The sequence below is a fragment of the Eretmochelys imbricata genome, chromosome 6 (assembly GCF_965152235.1).
Source record: "Eretmochelys imbricata isolate rEreImb1 chromosome 6, rEreImb1.hap1, whole genome shotgun sequence".
In the NCBI taxonomy this organism is placed as follows: Eukaryota; Metazoa; Chordata; order Testudines; family Cheloniidae; genus Eretmochelys; species Eretmochelys imbricata.
In genome coordinates, this window is record NC_135577.1 from 39,185,856 (window position 1) to 39,203,540 (window position 17,685).

Sequence of the window (17,685 nt, forward strand, 5' to 3'; positions counted from 1 at the left end):
ATGTAGATTGTAACGGATTTTTTACCTTCAGTCCTTTTGGTACGATGTCCATCTGTTTGCATTTGGAAAGGAAGATGATGTCTGTCTGTATCTGTACAAGTTTTTTCATGCAGTTGATAGATTTCCACTCCATACGGCTAAAGGCAGTGTCTTGCATAATCACAGGTTTCAGAGTAACAGCTGTGTTAGTCTGTATTCACAAAAAGAAAAGGAGTACTTGTGGCACCTTAGAGACTAACCAATTTATTTCAGCATAAGCTTTCGTGAGCTACAGCTCACTTCATTGGATGCATACTGTGGAAAGTGTAGAAGATCTTTTATACACACAAAGCATGAAAAAATACCTCCCCCTACCCCACTCTCCTGCTGGTAATAGCTTATCTAAAGTGATCACTCTCCTTACAATGTGTATAATAATCAAGTTGGGCCATTTCCAGCACAAATCCAGGTTTTCTCTATTTGTGTTTTCCATCTCTAACGGCTATGATTCTATAAAATAGAGAGATGCTCAGATCTTAACTTCTCTGGGGTTTGAATTAAAATCTGGAACAAGAGACATATTTTGTTCCTGGTTTCTCTCAGTTTGTCAAACCAAAATCCCAGGCTCAACCATCCTAAACCTTGGGGCATTTAAAATCCAGATCTGAGATCTGCAGCTCAAGCCCATCATTTCTGTATACAACGCACTTGCCAAAACAGGAATTTTTTTAAAATGGGCTAAAATTTGATGCCACACTGAAGGTTTCTCTAACCACCATAGGTGGAGTTGGATGGTTTGCTGTCAGCATCACTGGTTGTAAACTGAGGGAAAGAGGCAGTTATATAGTGGATTAAACCTGGCACTCGGAGCAGACACTTCCCAGTTCCAGTCTCACCTCTGCTACTAACTCACTATGCTGCCTTGGGCAATTTACTTATCCTCTCTGTATCTGTTTCCCTTTCTGTAAATTGGGGATAATATTTACTAACTTCCCTCAAATAATGTTTTGGATTAGTTCATGTTTGTACAGAGCTTTAAAAGTGTAAATGCCAAACATGTGAACCATAAAAGTCCCACATATTATTAGTTCCTTCTGGAAAGATTTGCTCCTCGGAAAGAGCTTGCTGTGTGTATCCCAGTGGGCTAATATTCTTCCCCAAAGTGCATGTTATTGGAGAAAATTAAATTTCTCATAGCATATGAGTAGGGCAGGTTTGTGGGGTAACCTTTAGAAAAGTCCCTTTTGTTTGGGAGGTGAATGCACTTCTGAATTTCAAGGAAGCCTGGCAGATTTCCGGTTACACTTCAAAAACTCACACCTGTAACTATTTTCCATAAATAGAACCCACTGACATAATTCAGATCTCAGTCCTTCCACATACAATGGAAGGAATCTGTAAATATATTGTTCTCACTTACCCTTAATTATAATTAAGGCGGGGGAGTAGCTCAGTGGTTTGAGCATTGGCCTGCTAAACCCAGGGTTGTGAGTTCAATCCTTTAAGGGGCCATTTAGGGATCTGGAACAAAAATTGCGGTTTAGTCCTGCTTTGAGCAGGGGGTTGGACTAGATGACTTCCTGATGTCTCTTCCAACCCTGATATTCTATAATAATTATTATTATTTATATGTATTGTGATAGTGTCCAGGGGTTGTAATCATGAATCAGGACCCCAGTCCTAGACATAACTATATAAACACATAACAAAAGATAATACCTGCCCCACAGAGCTTACAATCTAAGAAGACCAGGGATACCAGGTGGATACAACCGACAGAGGGAGCACATGGTAACAATGAATTGATAAGCATGGTAAGCAGTGGTCACAGCACACCGGATGACTAATCACAGAGCAGAGTTTTAAGGAGGCATTAGAAGGACAAGGAGGAGGGGCTTTGTGGATGCTTATGAGGAACTCCTTCCATGTGTGGGAGTGGCATGGGTGAAAGTGCATAGGTGCTCGTCCATACTAGAATTTTAAAATACATATATTAGTGTTGGGTTAACCACTCAGAATAGAAGAATCTTACAGACACTGAATATCTAACATCCAACTGCACTTACCATACCCAAATCTCAAAGATAACTATATTTGGAAGCTGAAAAGATACCGTCAGTGTCATGAGCTCTCTCTCTTGCCACAGCAATTTATTACATCATTTAGAAAAGTTTTCTACGTCGAGGTGCAATTGGTGACAGTATTGGTTTATCAAATGGCTGTACCATGAAAAATATCTGGCATTTAACACTAAAGTAGGCAGATAGTGAAGAGGGAAGTAATGCTATTAGATCATACAAGAGACCATTCCTGTTGTGTTCTGTGTTCCTGGAGTTATTCTATCTTCTTTTAGGATTTATCTGTCCAGTAGGAAAACTGCTTAACAAAGCCAAATAGGCAAGTGCATTGTAATACTTCGCCATTGTACGTCCAGCACCCAACAACCACTAAATTGTTTATCAGACACGATGCCTCTGTGTGACAGATAGGTATTTACTACTTTCATACCTGCTAAACTTGAAGCACCAAGAGTTCAAGGTAAGAATATTCAGACATGCCCACTAGTTTTGTGTGCCCATCTTGAAACACCTATGGCCTGAATTTCAGAGATATTGAGTGTCTGCTGCTCCCACTGATCTCAGTAGAAGATGTGGGTACTTGGCACATTTGAAAATCACGTCCTAGGTGTCTCAAGTTCGGCATCCAAAACCTCTTTTGAAAATGCTAGCAGAGCTGGGAGTAGAAGTGAGGAAGTCACAGCTCCCATTTATTCCCCTCCTTTAAGTGGAAATCATCACTCTCCAGTTCTAATTTTTGTTTTGTTCTTAAAGAAAGAAGCTAGTGGAAGTATCTGCTACACAGCAGGGTGACAGAGATAAAGCCGTTAGGTAACAAAAACAAGTCATTATGAAACAAAATGTTCACAGTAGAAACTGGTTCATCTAAGATTTGTAATCTTTCTGTCTGCCTGTGTAGCAGCATGGTCATGTTTAATAGGTTATTTCCTTGAAAAGAGTTTTTTTATTCTCTGGTACATGGCATGTTAGTAAATGGGTATTTAGTATTTCATGGAGAAGGTGATTCTCATCTATCCAGAATGCTGTAACATGGGGTTTCATGTCTTGTGCAGATAAATTAATTATTTTATTTTATAGTTTAATATGTTTTCCCCCTTTTCCTGAGGCCCTATGCTACTCCTGAGGAAATATGAGTTTGAGGATAGCACTGTATGTGGGGAATGTGTGTGCATATGGAGGGGGTAACAAACAATCATGCCCTCTTCGAAACATGCCACTGGTCTGTGAACATTTAAAAAAGTCTTTTGAATACAAACTTCAGAGGCTGCTGAGTGCATTAGTTTGACCTGTTAAACTCAGACCTAAAAATAGAGATGACAGCAACCCCTTCTCCTCCATCCTAACAGTCAGAAATCAGACTAACTTGCCCGATAGATGTACAAAAAGCAAATCAAACTTGATTTCACGTTCATCTAAGGCTGATCTACTTAATTACATCTTCCATTAAACAACCCCGCTGCTGGTGCCTGTAAGACAATCCCTTCTGCTTCTCTCTGGCTGGAAAAAGCAGTGTGACAGAAGATATTCAGTTTTATGCTCAGAGGGACTAAGATTAGAAGAACGGTCATTTGAATATCAGCTTGCTCTCTGCTTAGAGGCAGTGCTCACCATAGATTTTTTTGTGTGTGCTATGGAGGTGCTTTAAGCTACCATATGCATATTCAACCCTGTTAACCTAATGGATACTAAGCTATTAGAAAAGAATCATACAGTCTGGAATTGTACTGCACTCTGGAAGAAGAATTGAAGCTGCTGTGCTTCAGTGGAATTGTAAGCCTTCTGCCTTGTTTGAGAATAGCAAGTAGACACATTGATGATGTGGTCTCAGGGTGGATAAAAGTCAATTATTTTTTTTTATTTAAATTGGATTTTTTTGGGGTAAAATGCTTTTTGAGGAAAAAACCTATCTAAAGATAGTTTTAATTAAGATATATTATAGTTCAAAAATATCTCGTCATGGAATAGGGAATATAAATTCTAATTCTAAAATATGAGACAATATAGTCATGTAATGTTTAAGAAAAGTTTTGTAAACGAGTTCCAACAGTTCATGGATCAGGGACCCAATTTTATGGGATTCCAGGGGCTTCTGATAGATTATTTAGGTTAATCTTTCTATCTACCCAAATGGGACTGAATGCTCAGTCTAGAAGATACCATCAGAGATGCTTAGTTTTGCAGTTCTCAAACTGTGGTTTTGTGTCTCCACAGATAACATGCTTGTTAACAGCAAAAATGTTTTTAAATAAATAAATAATATACAGAGGTGACAAATAACAGACCTCAACCCTATTGTCCCTCTACAAATTTGTGTACATAGAGTCAATCCCTTACGTCTCTCTAAAAGTGCAAAGTTTCAAAAAGTTCAATGAATAGAAGATTGTTGGGGAGCAGAATAAATCTGGACAAGGAGAAGAAGTCTGGAGATAAATGTGAGAAGGGAGGGACGGGCAGTAATAACAAAAATGAAACTGTTTGAGCAGCATATTCTAGAAGTCTTGAGGTCTTTCTGAGTGTAGCCTTCATTGATTTGAGATCTACCATATCATTCTCTCACTAGAAGGGAAAACCTATAATGGCAGCAGGCCACAAAAGACACCCAGTTGGGGAATAAGAACCATTCAAGAAATATTTGTTTGGTAATAGTGTTTTAAAGAAAGTCACACCAATGAACTGGTGGTAAGTCACTTAAGCACTTGGATTCAGAGACTGTTGAAATGATTATCTCACTTTTAATAGCAGTAGCTTCTTCTGCTGGTGTAGAAAAAATATTTTCTTCCTTTGGAATAATTCATTCCAAATTGAGAAATCGTTTGGGACCTGAAAAAGCAGGAAAGCTTGTTTTTCTTTTCCAGATTATGAACAAACAGGAAAATGAAGGTGAAGATGATTGAGTTAGCTGAAGAAGCCAATATTTTAAGTTTCTCATGTTGACCTGGCTGACATAGTCAATTTAATTTTTTTTTAATATTTCATTTATTTATTTTACTTAAAAACAATTTTAACAAAAACAAACCTGATTTTAAAAAACTTGCATGTTTAACTAAATTCAAAAATTCATATGCTTGTTTTGTTAAAATATTATATATTTGCTGTTGAAGGAAAAAAAATCCAGAATACATAATGTTGTTGTTTTAGTTAAATAAAACAATTTAAATGTCTATCTGGTGATGTTCTCCTGCTAATACAGCATGGCAAAATACAGCAAGAAAATCCTCCAAATATTAATAATTAACCTGTTGAATTGGAGATAGTTCACCTCCCATGACTTTATAAATATCTGCTTCAATTACCTTTGGTAAATGAAATAACCAAACAATCATTCATTTTCTGATATAGCTGTAAAACTAATCTGAAAAGTTTTCAGAATAAATCTCTTTAAAAATGTATAGTGTGTACCGTCTAAAAATGAAACCTGTATCTATCTCTGAGTTGTGAAGAATATGTATTAAGGTTATAGCAACCAACAAGAATGCAATTTTATGTAGAAATCCATGATTAAATCGAGTCTTCCTGACTAGTGATTTAAATCAATTTGATTTAAATGAAATCCACCCTGCGTGGTCTAATGGGTGAATCGAATGGCTTTGTTTGTGGTGAAGCTGATTTATTTAATGTATAATCTGCAATATTCACTTGAAATAGACCATTTTGCTAGGTATTCAGTAAAGTCTGATTTGATGCGCTATGTTATAGTAATGTATCAAATTGGATTAGAATATAATAAAATAGGGAAGAATGTAAGATAATGGGACATGAAATACTTGGCTATATAATGTCATGAGATGCATCAGGAACAGAAGTAGATGCAGTTTTGCTCAGATGCAATACCAGAACTGTGGGTAACTTGGCAGGTTTGGTTGTATAATGCTTACTTCTGCTCTTTGCTGGATTCTTTGATGATTTACACCCTCTGAAAGTCCACTGATTGCATTTGACAAAAGGCATTTGGTCCCTTTTAAGTTTGATGTTTGAAAAACTGAGAAACTCAAAGTTCAACTGCTGCCAAGGTTGATGCAATTCCTGCTCACAACCATTAATAAACTCAGGTTTATTTGTAACTCAGCCCAGTTTTGCTTCAAAGATTCATGAACCTTGTCCTGTGATCAGGTTTGTGATGAAATCAGGTGAGTTTTGTACAGCAATGTTGAATTCCCAGTAGGATTTGAGATTTTGCTGCCAGTCCATCTGGCAGTTAGGAGACGCAGATAAAAAGAGTTTACTCGGATTTGCTGCAACTCAGTGCAACTTTTTGAATTATGCTGGGTTAGTTTGTCAATATTTAATGTGCTAAATCTAACCGTTTGAATTTTTGGAAATGTTAATTGGGAGAATCAAGTTTATAATTTATCTGAACCCCTTATCTGGAAACAAACACTAACTGAAACTGGATTATGTTTCCTGCTGAGCATCATTTACATTGAAAAGTCCCTGTTTATCAGAATGAATTCCATGTCCTTTGTTCTGTTTGGATCAATGTATTCTACTGTACTCTGAAATGCACTTTGACTAAAACTCTAAGGACTATAGAAGAGCCCATACCTCAACCCCCATGCAGAACATGTGGAACTTAAGAGTTTTAAAAATTTGAACTCAAACACAAATAGAAATATTGGGAGGGGACGAGGGGGGCACACATCTCCTTCACATAATTTGTGCATGCTTGTGGGGGAAGCAGAAGCAAGAGAAGGACCTACAGGGGCTGGAATGGGTCTGGGAGCAGGTAGGAACCCCCAGGACCCTCCTTCCCAGCCTGGAGCCAGCTGCTGCCCTCCAACCTTCCTGGACAAACTTCATTCCCTCTCCTATTCCTGTACTCCACCCTTTGGATGGAGCTTCTGTCCCACCCCATTCGCCCTGCCAGGGTAGCCAATGCCTACTATGAACTTCACAGATAAGAGAGTTTAAAATAATGACAGCCAGTGTGAATGCCAACATTTTCAAAACAAAATCAAGAAAAAAATGAATTTAGTCCTTTTTGCTCTATGGCCAGTAACATGGCACATTAGCACGTTATAGTCTAGAAAGATTAAAGTGCTGACTCAGGAAAGAATCCCTGTTTAGAACAGCATTTAGCACATGCTTAACTTTAACTATGTGCGTAAGTCCCACCAAAGTCAAAAGGAACTTTAAGTAGGGGTGCTGGAACAATTTGTATAGTGGGGGTACTGAAAGCCATTGAACCAAACAGTAAACCCCTATATGATGGAAACAGTCAACCTGTGAAACTCGTTGCCAGAGGATGTTGTGAAGGCCAAGACTATAACATGGTTCAAAAAAGAACTAGATAAATTAATGGAGGATAGGTCCATCAATGGCTATTAGCCAGGATGGGCAGGAATGATGTCCTTAGCTTCTGTTTGCCAGAAGCTGGGAATGAGTAACAGGGAATGGATCATTTGATGATTACCTGTTCTGTTCATTCCCTCTGGGGCACCCGGCATTGGCCACTGTTGGAAGACAGGATACTGGGCTAGATGGATCTTTGGTTTGACCCAGTATGACTGTTCTTATGTTCTTAAACCACTTCAAACCAGGGGATACAGCATAGTTCCAGCACCTATGACTTTAAGCACATGCTTAAATGCTTTTTAGGATTGGGGCCTAAATGACTTACACTCTTTTGCTGTTATTGACTTGCTGACACTAAAAGGTGGAATCTGCAAGACTACAGTTCCATAAAACAAATGCAACCAAAAACAAATAAAAACAAATAAAACCAATATTTATTGGCTTCTGGAAGCAGTAGTTTCACTTTGTGGGCTCTGAAATCCATAGGGCTCTTTTTTTCTACTGGAGAATGCTGAAGTCCCATTAACACTAATGGGAGGTTTGCCTATGCCATGAGAGAAGTATAAAGCTCCTGGCCTCTGAAAGTACTGTCTGTTTTGTAGCTGGTGCCCTGAGAGTGTTCCTATGTAGGCTCACATACCAAAGGCTGTCAAGACAGCAGGAATATTAGTAGATTATAGTAAAGATGTTCCCCTGCTTCTTTATTTAAAAAGTTTTGTTCAGAAAATGCCCCTAGCAGGACAGCACTACACAGATGTAGTACCTGCGACCTGCCTCCTGAAATGTAAACTGAGACGGTCCTTGTATGGATTTGAGTTTTCAAATCCTGCATGACATCTTCAAACTTTTCTCTCATTTTAGGCTGTGGCTACTAACTGCTGGTGCTAGGTTTGAACTCACATATTCCCCTTGGTTGTAGGTGCAAGGTCAGCTGACTTTGTCAGAATGAGCTTCTATGGGAGGTTGACGGAAGCCATGCAAAAGTCTTCAATTTCCAAACTGAGGCTGATAGCATCCTAGAATACATGTGGAAAATAATGCAAACCACAGAAAAGTAGAGAGAGAAAAGAAAAAATAACATTCCCTGGGGTAAGTGAGGGATAGAGAACAGATTTTTGTGGCTTTCCTCCCCTACAAACAAGATAATGATTAACCTTCAGCATAAAGGACATTTCTAATGCTGTCCAATAAAGGTAAAATGATTGTGGATTGTGGTCAAATGCTGAGAGAGAGATAATTTTCTCCATAAATCTACCATGGAGAACTTGTATCGCCAGTTAAAAAAAGGTAGAGGTTATAAACTATTAAATTACTGTATAAAATCTCAAAATGAAAAGGTGTCATACTCACATTGGTGACATACTCAATATCCCTCCAAATATTACTTTCCCTGGGAAAGTCTGCCAAATCTAAAAAATTATCCACTATCACTTGGCCAATCAAGTCATGCCTGGAGAATCTGTCAAAGTCATACACAGAGAAGTGGAGTTTCCTTGTGGTCAGATCATTGTACGGAACGGGAAATAAAAAAACCTCATCAAACACTGGGTTTAGGGTCTTTCTATGCACTTTAGTCTGTTGTTTTGTTTTTCTATCTGGAAGCAAATAGATCTTCACATAAGGGTCTGAAGTTCCAGAAAAGTCCTTTGCTGGCAGGTTGACAGCTTTGTGAATCTTCACTATCAACTGCTCTAAATCACAATCATATTTCAGAATGAAGTTGAGTTTCCCACAGGCCTTGCTGTTATTCCTCCGGCCATCATCGGTATCCACTGATCTTTGCTTATACAACTCTGGCTTAATGCGTCCAATCCCTGTCAGCTGCTCCTGTTTTTGAAGCTGCTGGATGTTGAAGTCAGGGTTCGAGAGATTGAGCTGTCTTCGGATTGAATTGTGCCTTAAGGGAAAAATGACAGAAACTAAACTGATTATATTGTTAGGTGTTGTGTGATTCTGGTTTGTATAAAGGACCTATTATTTACTTTCATTTGGCTTTCCTTAGCCATGATTTTGGGTTGTATGGTGCCACAGGGTTTGATTTTTACTTCTTTACACCTATAAAGCACAGTATCCCTTTTAATGAGTAGAAGGATACTTATATTAGCCAGATGTTACTATAGTTCTTCTTCATCATTGGATTCATGGTGTTTGCATAATTTTCAGTTCCTATACCTCGAGCTGGCAATAAGTACTCTCCAAAATTGGTTGAAACTCATAACATCCCCTGTTAGATAGAACTCACAAGAATGCTGCAAAATCACTGACTCCCAAGAAAAGCTTAGAAGTGTATACTATTCAGTCCAACTACATATGTAGCCCATAAAGGAAATGGACCAAATTCATGCCTGGTGCAAATCCACAGAGATCAGTGGACTTAAGTACACCAGGTATGAATTTGTCCCACTGACTGTAATAATTATAATAAATACTAATACTTAGCACTTGCTTTATAGGGGCTTTATAAATACTGAGACGAATCCCATGAAATATAAGGGTGTAACACCAATGTAACTGAGAGCAGAATTGGTCCCATAAACTAAGTAATGGCTTACTTTGAACTTGCAGATATCTTGTACACAGTGACGGGAGGAGATATTTCCCAACATCTGTATTTACTGATGGAACCTACTACTTGGTTCACAGACTGGTTATTCTAATTTAAATGATTTTGCTGCTTGTTCCTATCAAGCTGGTTTGCCTCTCAGAACTCCTAGCTGATGTGATAAGCGCTGTAATACTTAGAATGAAAGACTGCTTTAGTTTCATTGCTCCTAGGAGAGAAAGTTACTTTTAGTTTCAGTCCAGTGAGATTTATTATCTAGACTTGGTTATTGTGATTGAAATTTCCACTCTACAAGAAGATTGCAGAAATCAAATTTGTAGTTCTTGTATGGGAGTGGGATGTGAAAGCTGGATTAGGTAAAACCTTAATCCTATACAAGTTGGATTTTACGTTTCCCCCCAATTAATATACAGCAATCATGCAACATATTGTAGAAACAAAATGAAGTGAACATGAAAAGTAAAACCTGGGAAAATCTTAGCATAGGATTCATTAAAAACTATGTTGAATATAATCAGCATTATTTTCTCTGCTGTTATCATTTCCTGAATGTGTGTGCATTAAAACAAAAGCATTGTCTCTTATAATCCATCTAATTTTTTTCCCTTACTGCACAATAAAAGCATAATTATGTTGTTGTGCATTAGTAATTTTCATGACAATATATTATACCACAAATAAGGAATTATACAACTTAACCCCTAGCATTCTCTACAGATTGTCAAGATGCTGTAATAGAGACAGATAAGGGTTGTTGCTGGTGTGGGGGTTAGTGTATTATGTACATTGTATAGGTGAGGAAAGTAAGGCATGGAGACTTGATGAAGGTCACACAGCAAAGGCCGTAACTGACCAAAGACTAGAATCTTGGTTCTCAGTTTTGTGCTTGCTAGACTGCATTGCCTCACATACAATATCTTATACAGCTTGCATATCTGGGAGCCCAAAAAAAAAAGGTAGTAGGGGATCAAATTGCATGCAAGGATCAAATGAGTATCGTTCTTTTCTTGTACCCCACGCAGGGTTTATTTCCAAAATTGACTTAAGTGTGACAATGTTTCACCAATGGCAAAAAAAAAAAAAAAAAAAAATTTAGTGATGATAATGATGATAGTAATATTAATCCCTCAATTTCCTCTTTTTACCTTTTCCTGGAGGATGTTGCCTCCTGCCCCTCCCCAGCCCTAAACTGTCTTTTATCGAGCACCAACAAGAGGCACTGATTTAGGTGGGTAAATTTCATTGCCTTCCTTTTTTGTGTGTTCCTGATATTTTCCCTTCTACCCATCCACTCCATTATTTGCCACTGATTTACCCCTCTCTCACTCCCTTTTGCTGTTCTTTTGCTCCTGCTTTATAACGCTCCTCCATTTTACTGCTGTCCCAGAGACACTTTGGGATTAGACACTCCGCAGTGCTATAGCCAAGGGCTTCCCTGCCATACTCCCTGTGCAATACTGTTGACTTCTGTGGCATTGTATGGCCTGTTAACCAGTACAGAGGTGGCCTTCTGATCGTGAATGTGAGGCCCTTTTCAGATCCAACATTTAATGCTAGTGGTATTGCTAGTGAACCACAGAACATGGGGCAAACTACTTTTACAGGGATTTGAAAACAGAACATTAGCTCCATACCACAGCTCTCGACTACAATGCCAGTCTGAAATCAACCTTGCATGTGGCTGTGTGTGTGCAACATGGTGTCCAGCATCGACAGTTATGGCAATGCCCTCTCCACAGACTCCTAGAAAAGACTCTCAAGGAGCCTCCCTTACACTGATCGTACAGCCAGTGGAAAAAGATTAACAAAGTGTGTCCATGTACCTGGAGCCTTTGCTCTGTAGTATGTGTGGTGTTTGTTGGGCCTTCTGTTCATCTAGGCCGGGGTGGCCAACCTGTGGCTCCGGAGCCGCCTGCGGCTCTTCAGAAGTTAATATGCGGCTTCTTGAAAAGGCACCGACTCTAGGTTTGGAGCTACAAGCGCTCACTCTTGCACGCCACAAAATAGCTGATTGGGAGGTGCGGGGAGGGAGGGGGAAGGTGCTGATTGGCAGGGCTGCCGGTGGGTGGGAGGCACTGGGAGTCGGGGGGAGGGTGAGCTGATGTGGCGCTGCTGATGTATTACTGTGGCTCTTTGGCAATGTACAGTGGTAAATTCTGGCTCCTTCTCAGATTCAGGCTGGCCACATCTGATCTAGGCCAAGCCTTCTCACACCTAAACCTGGGTCTGTCAGCAATTATTCAGCTTTAACAGCTGTTACAGCACCTTATCTTAAAGCTTTTGACAAACCCACTCCAGTCAAATGGCCAGACGAGTTATTGAGGAGCAATGGAGAGAGTGCTGTAACTTCTCCAGATCCAGTACATCTGCATTAGCTCAGAAATCCACTAATTGGCTGTTCACGTGCTGATCCTTTTTCTGGCTGCATGCAGCCTAATCCTTTTATCACCTGCCCCTAAGCACTCTCACATTCTCCCCTTCTCCCTTTCCTGTTCCCTTATATGCTGGCACTCTGGTTCCTTTGCCATCATCTAATCTTGCTCATTCAGTTTCCCCCCACAGTCAAGGCTGTAGCTAAAACCTATCACCTTTAATTCTATTTCTAACTTTCAAAAGTGTTTCATTAGCCTGCCCTATTTTTCTCTTTTGATGGTTGTTGAAATCTTTGCGGAGCCCTCGGCATTGATGGTAAGTCCAAATGAATGTGATTTACAAGATCCAGTGTAGGCTGTTCTTTTGTTCTACGGGGCATTAACCTTCCTGGCTATTTTGTCCAGCTTATAAGGGGAAGACACAGATGATGCTGTAGTTGTTCATGTTGGAAAACATGGATCGCCACTGTGGCTACTATGGAAGCACCTTCCTAATTTTAAAGCCATCCATCATCCAGTACACCCCAACATACAACTGATTTTCTATGATCATTAAAGTAAAAGAATGAGGCAGGTACAATATACATCTGCAGTCAGGCTCTGTGTTAACTAATAAAGTGTAACTCTCTTGGTCTCATCTCCATTCATAATGATTATCATTAGAAAGAAATTACAGCTACTGACCGAGCAGAAGAGGTTGGTTCTGTGATTTGGCGATGCATTCGGACATTGTGCACACAATTCTCCTTGGTCCCTGCCTGAGCATCTAATGGAATATCAGGGGAAGTGTGGCTAATCTTCAGGGAGGACTCCGGGTAGGAAGTGGGCTGCCCCAGGTAATCCTCACTGTATTCATGGTCATTGGTCTCTGTGTCTGTATAGTTCAGCGATCCCTGCTTGTTGTCTTTGCTCCCAGAGGGCAGGCCACGTTCTCGCCAAGGGATCCAGCAAAGCTTCCAGGACACAAACAGAGACACACCAAAGAGAGCAAGTCCACAGGCTGTGACAACTAAGGACAGCAAGCTTACTGAGATATCTGCAAAGAAGAAAAATACAGAGACATGTCACATTTTTCCTCCTGTTCGGATATGGCTCTGTGCAGCTCCAAAGGGGCACACATTATGGAACTAATCGTTCATTACATAATGCTTTTCTACTGGATTGCAAAAATTAAGCACTGGTAGCTGCAGCATTCAGGTCACAGAAACAGAACAAAATGTGTTTCCTCCATTTCCCCCAGAAAAATTAACTTTCATTAATGTCTTGCTGTGAATAAAATATTAAAGAATTATAGTTTTGAAATGTATTATTAATATTGGACACAGGCTCTGTGACTTCTGGCCTTCACTAATGCTACAAGAGAGCATTAAACACCATTTAAAGTGATTTTCATCAGCCTCAACCACTCTCCATTCTATCCTGGTGGTAAATGCCATACGTGGGAAAACTTCTCTGTCTCACTCACAGAAGCGGGTCCAATACAAGATATTACCTCATCCACCTTGTCTCTCTAATATCCTGGGACCGGCACAGCTACAACAACGTTGCATACTTGGGAACATACATTGCTGTGGTCTTCCTGGCATAGACATAAGGGAAATGTACAATATTTAGACTTTTCAAAGGGTGTCTTCCATTTTATCTACAGAGAGAGATTTTTTTTAGAGAAATATCACTTAGAAGAGTAAAATGAAAAAAAATCCTCTATTGCCTTTCAAAATGTTTTTATGTGTCAGTTGCCCCTACGGCAGGTGTTGAGCTGTCATGTGCCCTCTTTGCCCTGGGAAGCTAGCACTTCACAATGAGGTTCAGCATCCCTCGTTTGGGTTCATCATGAGGTAGTGTAGAGGTTGTGTTTGTGTTCTTTTCCTGCGTAAAGTTGGGGAGGGGGGATGGCTGGTGGAATGAGGAATCAAACTAGAGAAGGAAGAGGCGTGTTCAGTCATCTGTTCATCTTCCTGCCAGTGCAGGATTGTTCGCTACAATACACTTTCTGTTGCCTTGTTCAGTTCAGTTTCAAATGCCTCCTTCATTGGGGCTTTCACCACTTGCCTTGTGGAGAATATTCCGTAATATATATAATACCTGTCAAGATATTTTCCCCAAAACTCACCAGAAATGTTTAGTATTTTAATTCTATTCCTTTTAATTCTAGCCTCTTTCTCTACTTTGTGCATGTGCACTCTTCACATATGTTTACAGGGTAATCTTGTGTCTCCCCCCAGTCATCGTTTAACTATGGTACAACTACGTGTACAAGGTCAAGTGTCTTAATTTTTGTGCTCTTCTCTGAAACCCTTGCAGTTGGTCTATATCCTTCTGGTCCTCAGGGGATGTGGAGGTGGACTCTTCGCAAATCTTTCACAGATCTTAGCATTATCCTGTCCTATAGGTACTATTTGGAGGTTGGGTTTTTGTTTTTTAAATTGTACTTTGGGAAAATGACTGACTGAAACAGCTGTTTTGATGGTGATGGCATTTGCTAAATGAGTTTCATTAAGGGTTACACAATATACCATGCCCTAAGCACAATTAACAGGGACTCCATTTCATTGCATCAAACTGCAACATAGCCTTATCACTGCAATTTTCCAGACTGTGTAAAAGCACTATATGTCACTGTAATCTCACCTCTCCAGTTTACTGTTAGAGTAAAGTTTCAAACAGCTGCACAAGATTTAGTCATACAGCTCCCAATACGAGTCACTTATGTAACTGTGTGTGACAATTCAGGTGAAACAAACCTCAGCCAACTCTAAAAGAGAATACTCTGTGTCTCCCAAGGAGAACGCTAGAAGATACAGCCACTCCCAAAGGCTGGGCAGGTTAAATCTCTGCTGTTGCTGCAAAAGCCAGTCTCAGTCAGCCCTGGTCTATACTACAAACTTATATAGTTTGTATAACGAGGTCACTTAGGAAAATCCACACCCCCGAGTGATGCAGCTATACTGACCTAACCCGCAGTGTAGACAGGACTACGTTAACAGGCATTCTCCTGTCCACATAGCAACCATCTCTTGGGGAGGTGGAGTACCTACACTGCTGGGAGCAGTTCTGAACAACTCTGGTGATGACTTTGGGTAGAGCACAGTCAGCTAGAGAACCGAAATCAAGAGAAGTAAGTTATAGCAGTAATAACACTTTGCACTTATTTAATACTTTTCATCTGAAGATCTTGAAGTGTTTTACAAGCACTTAATAAAAAAGCATCACAAGACACCCGAGAGTAGATGGGTACATTTATACTCATATGACCTGAGGAATACATAAGTTAAGTGACTTGCCAAGGTGAGTCAGTGGAGAAACAGAACCTAGGAGTCCTGAGTTCCAGTTCCCTGCTCTGATCATTAGGTTACACTCTCTACCAAATGTTCTGGCATCTTGAATTTAGTAGACATTGTCTGATACTGATGCATATTCTCTCTTTCTAAACAACTGTGGGTTTCTTCCTTGAGCCAAATCAGCTGGCTATTGACAAACCCAAGATGGGTCCTGCATATGCTAGTTTCAAACTGCTGCCATGTGTTCAGGAAAAGCCCATCTTATACCAGGTGTTTTCCCAGCTATTTATTATTCAATGTGCGTTGGGAGGAGAATCCATCAGAAAGCAAAAGTGCACAGCAGAATGAGGAGATGTGTAAATCTCTTTCACTATCCTCCTTTTATGTTCTACCTGCTCTCACTCATTCCTTATAATTTTGTTTTGTAGGATTTTTTGGGGGTATGAAGATAGTTTCACACTTCTATGAAGTTGCAGTGGGGCTAAATACTATGGCCAAAGCATTGAGTGACCCTAGACAGGAATTTGCAGGTAATCAATGCGGGTACTTAACATTTGAGTAGCATATTTTCAAGTACGAGGCAGATCCAGTTCCTTTGGACAACTAGGGGTACTATAACCCCTGTGGTACTGTGAGCAGCTTGAGGGACTGTAGCCCCAAGTAACGAGTATTTCAGCTGCATCTTCCTTCTGATTGTAAGAGAGCGAGGCTCCCATGGAGGTGTTCTCATATTACTTACTATTTTGTATTGATTTTTCTCTAGTAACTTTTCCTCCATTTCTCCAGCTGTTCCTCCGTTTTCCTGAGCCTATTTAGCGATATTCCCATGTGCTTTTGTTTTTCAGCCTGATGTCAGTGGCTCACTCTGCTTTTTGATGAGAGCAGAAAGCATCCTCATGTGTGTATTTGCAAAGATTGCAGCCGTGTAGTGCGAGCGAGTACTAGAATTGTGGTGACAGGACCTCAGAGGCTAGTCTTTTCAGTTAGCTCAGCTTTCACAGGAATTACTGCAACATGTGTGTGACACTACTATTGGAGATAGGCCCAAACTGCAACTGCAAATCGGAGCTCTTCCAAGCATGGTAAACTGGGTTGTGGATTTACATACAAGCCTGAATTTGGTATTCGTGTGGAAGAGCACTGGACTGGATTGTAACTCACAAGGAGCAATCCCTCTACCAGCTCATCAGCATGCAAAGATAGTGTGCATATTGCACCGTTCCTTTGGATAGTGGAGCCTGGTGCCTATTAGCTAGGGTCCTGCCTCCTTTGCACCCCCTTTGGGGTGATCTGCGCTCTTGGAGCTCGAGAAGGGAGAAATCTCCTGAATGGATTGCTATTGTGCCTGAGTAGTAGAAATGGCAATGATAGGGGAAAAGACTTCTTTCACCCTTCCCTCTCCTGGTGCAACCATGCTTGAGCCAAGGATCCTGTGCTATACAGGAGGTCAGCCTAGATGATCACAATGGCTCCTTCTGGCTTTATAGTCTACACTGCAGAACAACATAGCCCGTAGCCCATTTCATCCTTTGTAGTCAGACAGGTTATTAACATCTTTATTTTCCTACCTTCTCTTTCTGAAAAAGATTTCAAACTAGACACAGCTTTTTAAAGCTGGATCTATTTGTTTGCAGTCTTGGCATGTGCCTAATAATTTTGCATGCAGCGTTTCCTGGAGTCAGTAACAGTAGGGAGCTAGAACTGTGCTATTTCTTCAGCAGGATTCTTCTGCATTTTAGTCTCATGTTTCTCTATTCCTGCTGATTGAAATCTTCTGTAAATCACCATTATTTTATTTTTTGGATCTAAGTTTTGGAACTTTAGTTCATTCATTCTAATTTTCCAATAGGACAATATTTTGACATAAGAGGATATAAGGGCCAGCTCCTGGCCCTGCTTTACATAGAAATAAGCCACACATTAATCCCTTTCTCACCACAGATACAATACTGTGCTAGGTTAATCAGGCCCAGTACAGCAGTGGAGGCAGAGAGGTTTCATGCTCACTCTCTGGTGAGGACCAGCAGATCTCCTCCACAGCATGTGAGCTCCTCATATCCAAGCAGCCGTCCACAGAACTCTGTCCCCTTTCTCCCTACACTGGGCACACAGGGGTTAGT

The 17,685-nt window shown here is 40.2% G+C and overlaps 1 protein-coding gene across 1 annotated transcript in view; it reads right to left on the reverse strand.

The window, feature by feature from the left end:
* Nucleotides 1-17,685, reverse strand: part of SYT9 (synaptotagmin 9) — a 104,068-nt gene that overhangs the window by 40,490 nt on the left and 45,893 nt on the right. Inside the window, exons 2-3 of the mRNA XM_077820111.1 lie at nucleotides 12,969-13,320; nucleotides 8,700-9,246 (exon numbers count right to left, since the gene is read on the reverse strand). Coding sequence (XP_077676237.1) covers nucleotides 8,700-9,246; nucleotides 12,969-13,320 — 899 coding nt within the window. The remainder of the gene's footprint in view (nucleotides 1-8,699; nucleotides 9,247-12,968; nucleotides 13,321-17,685) is intronic.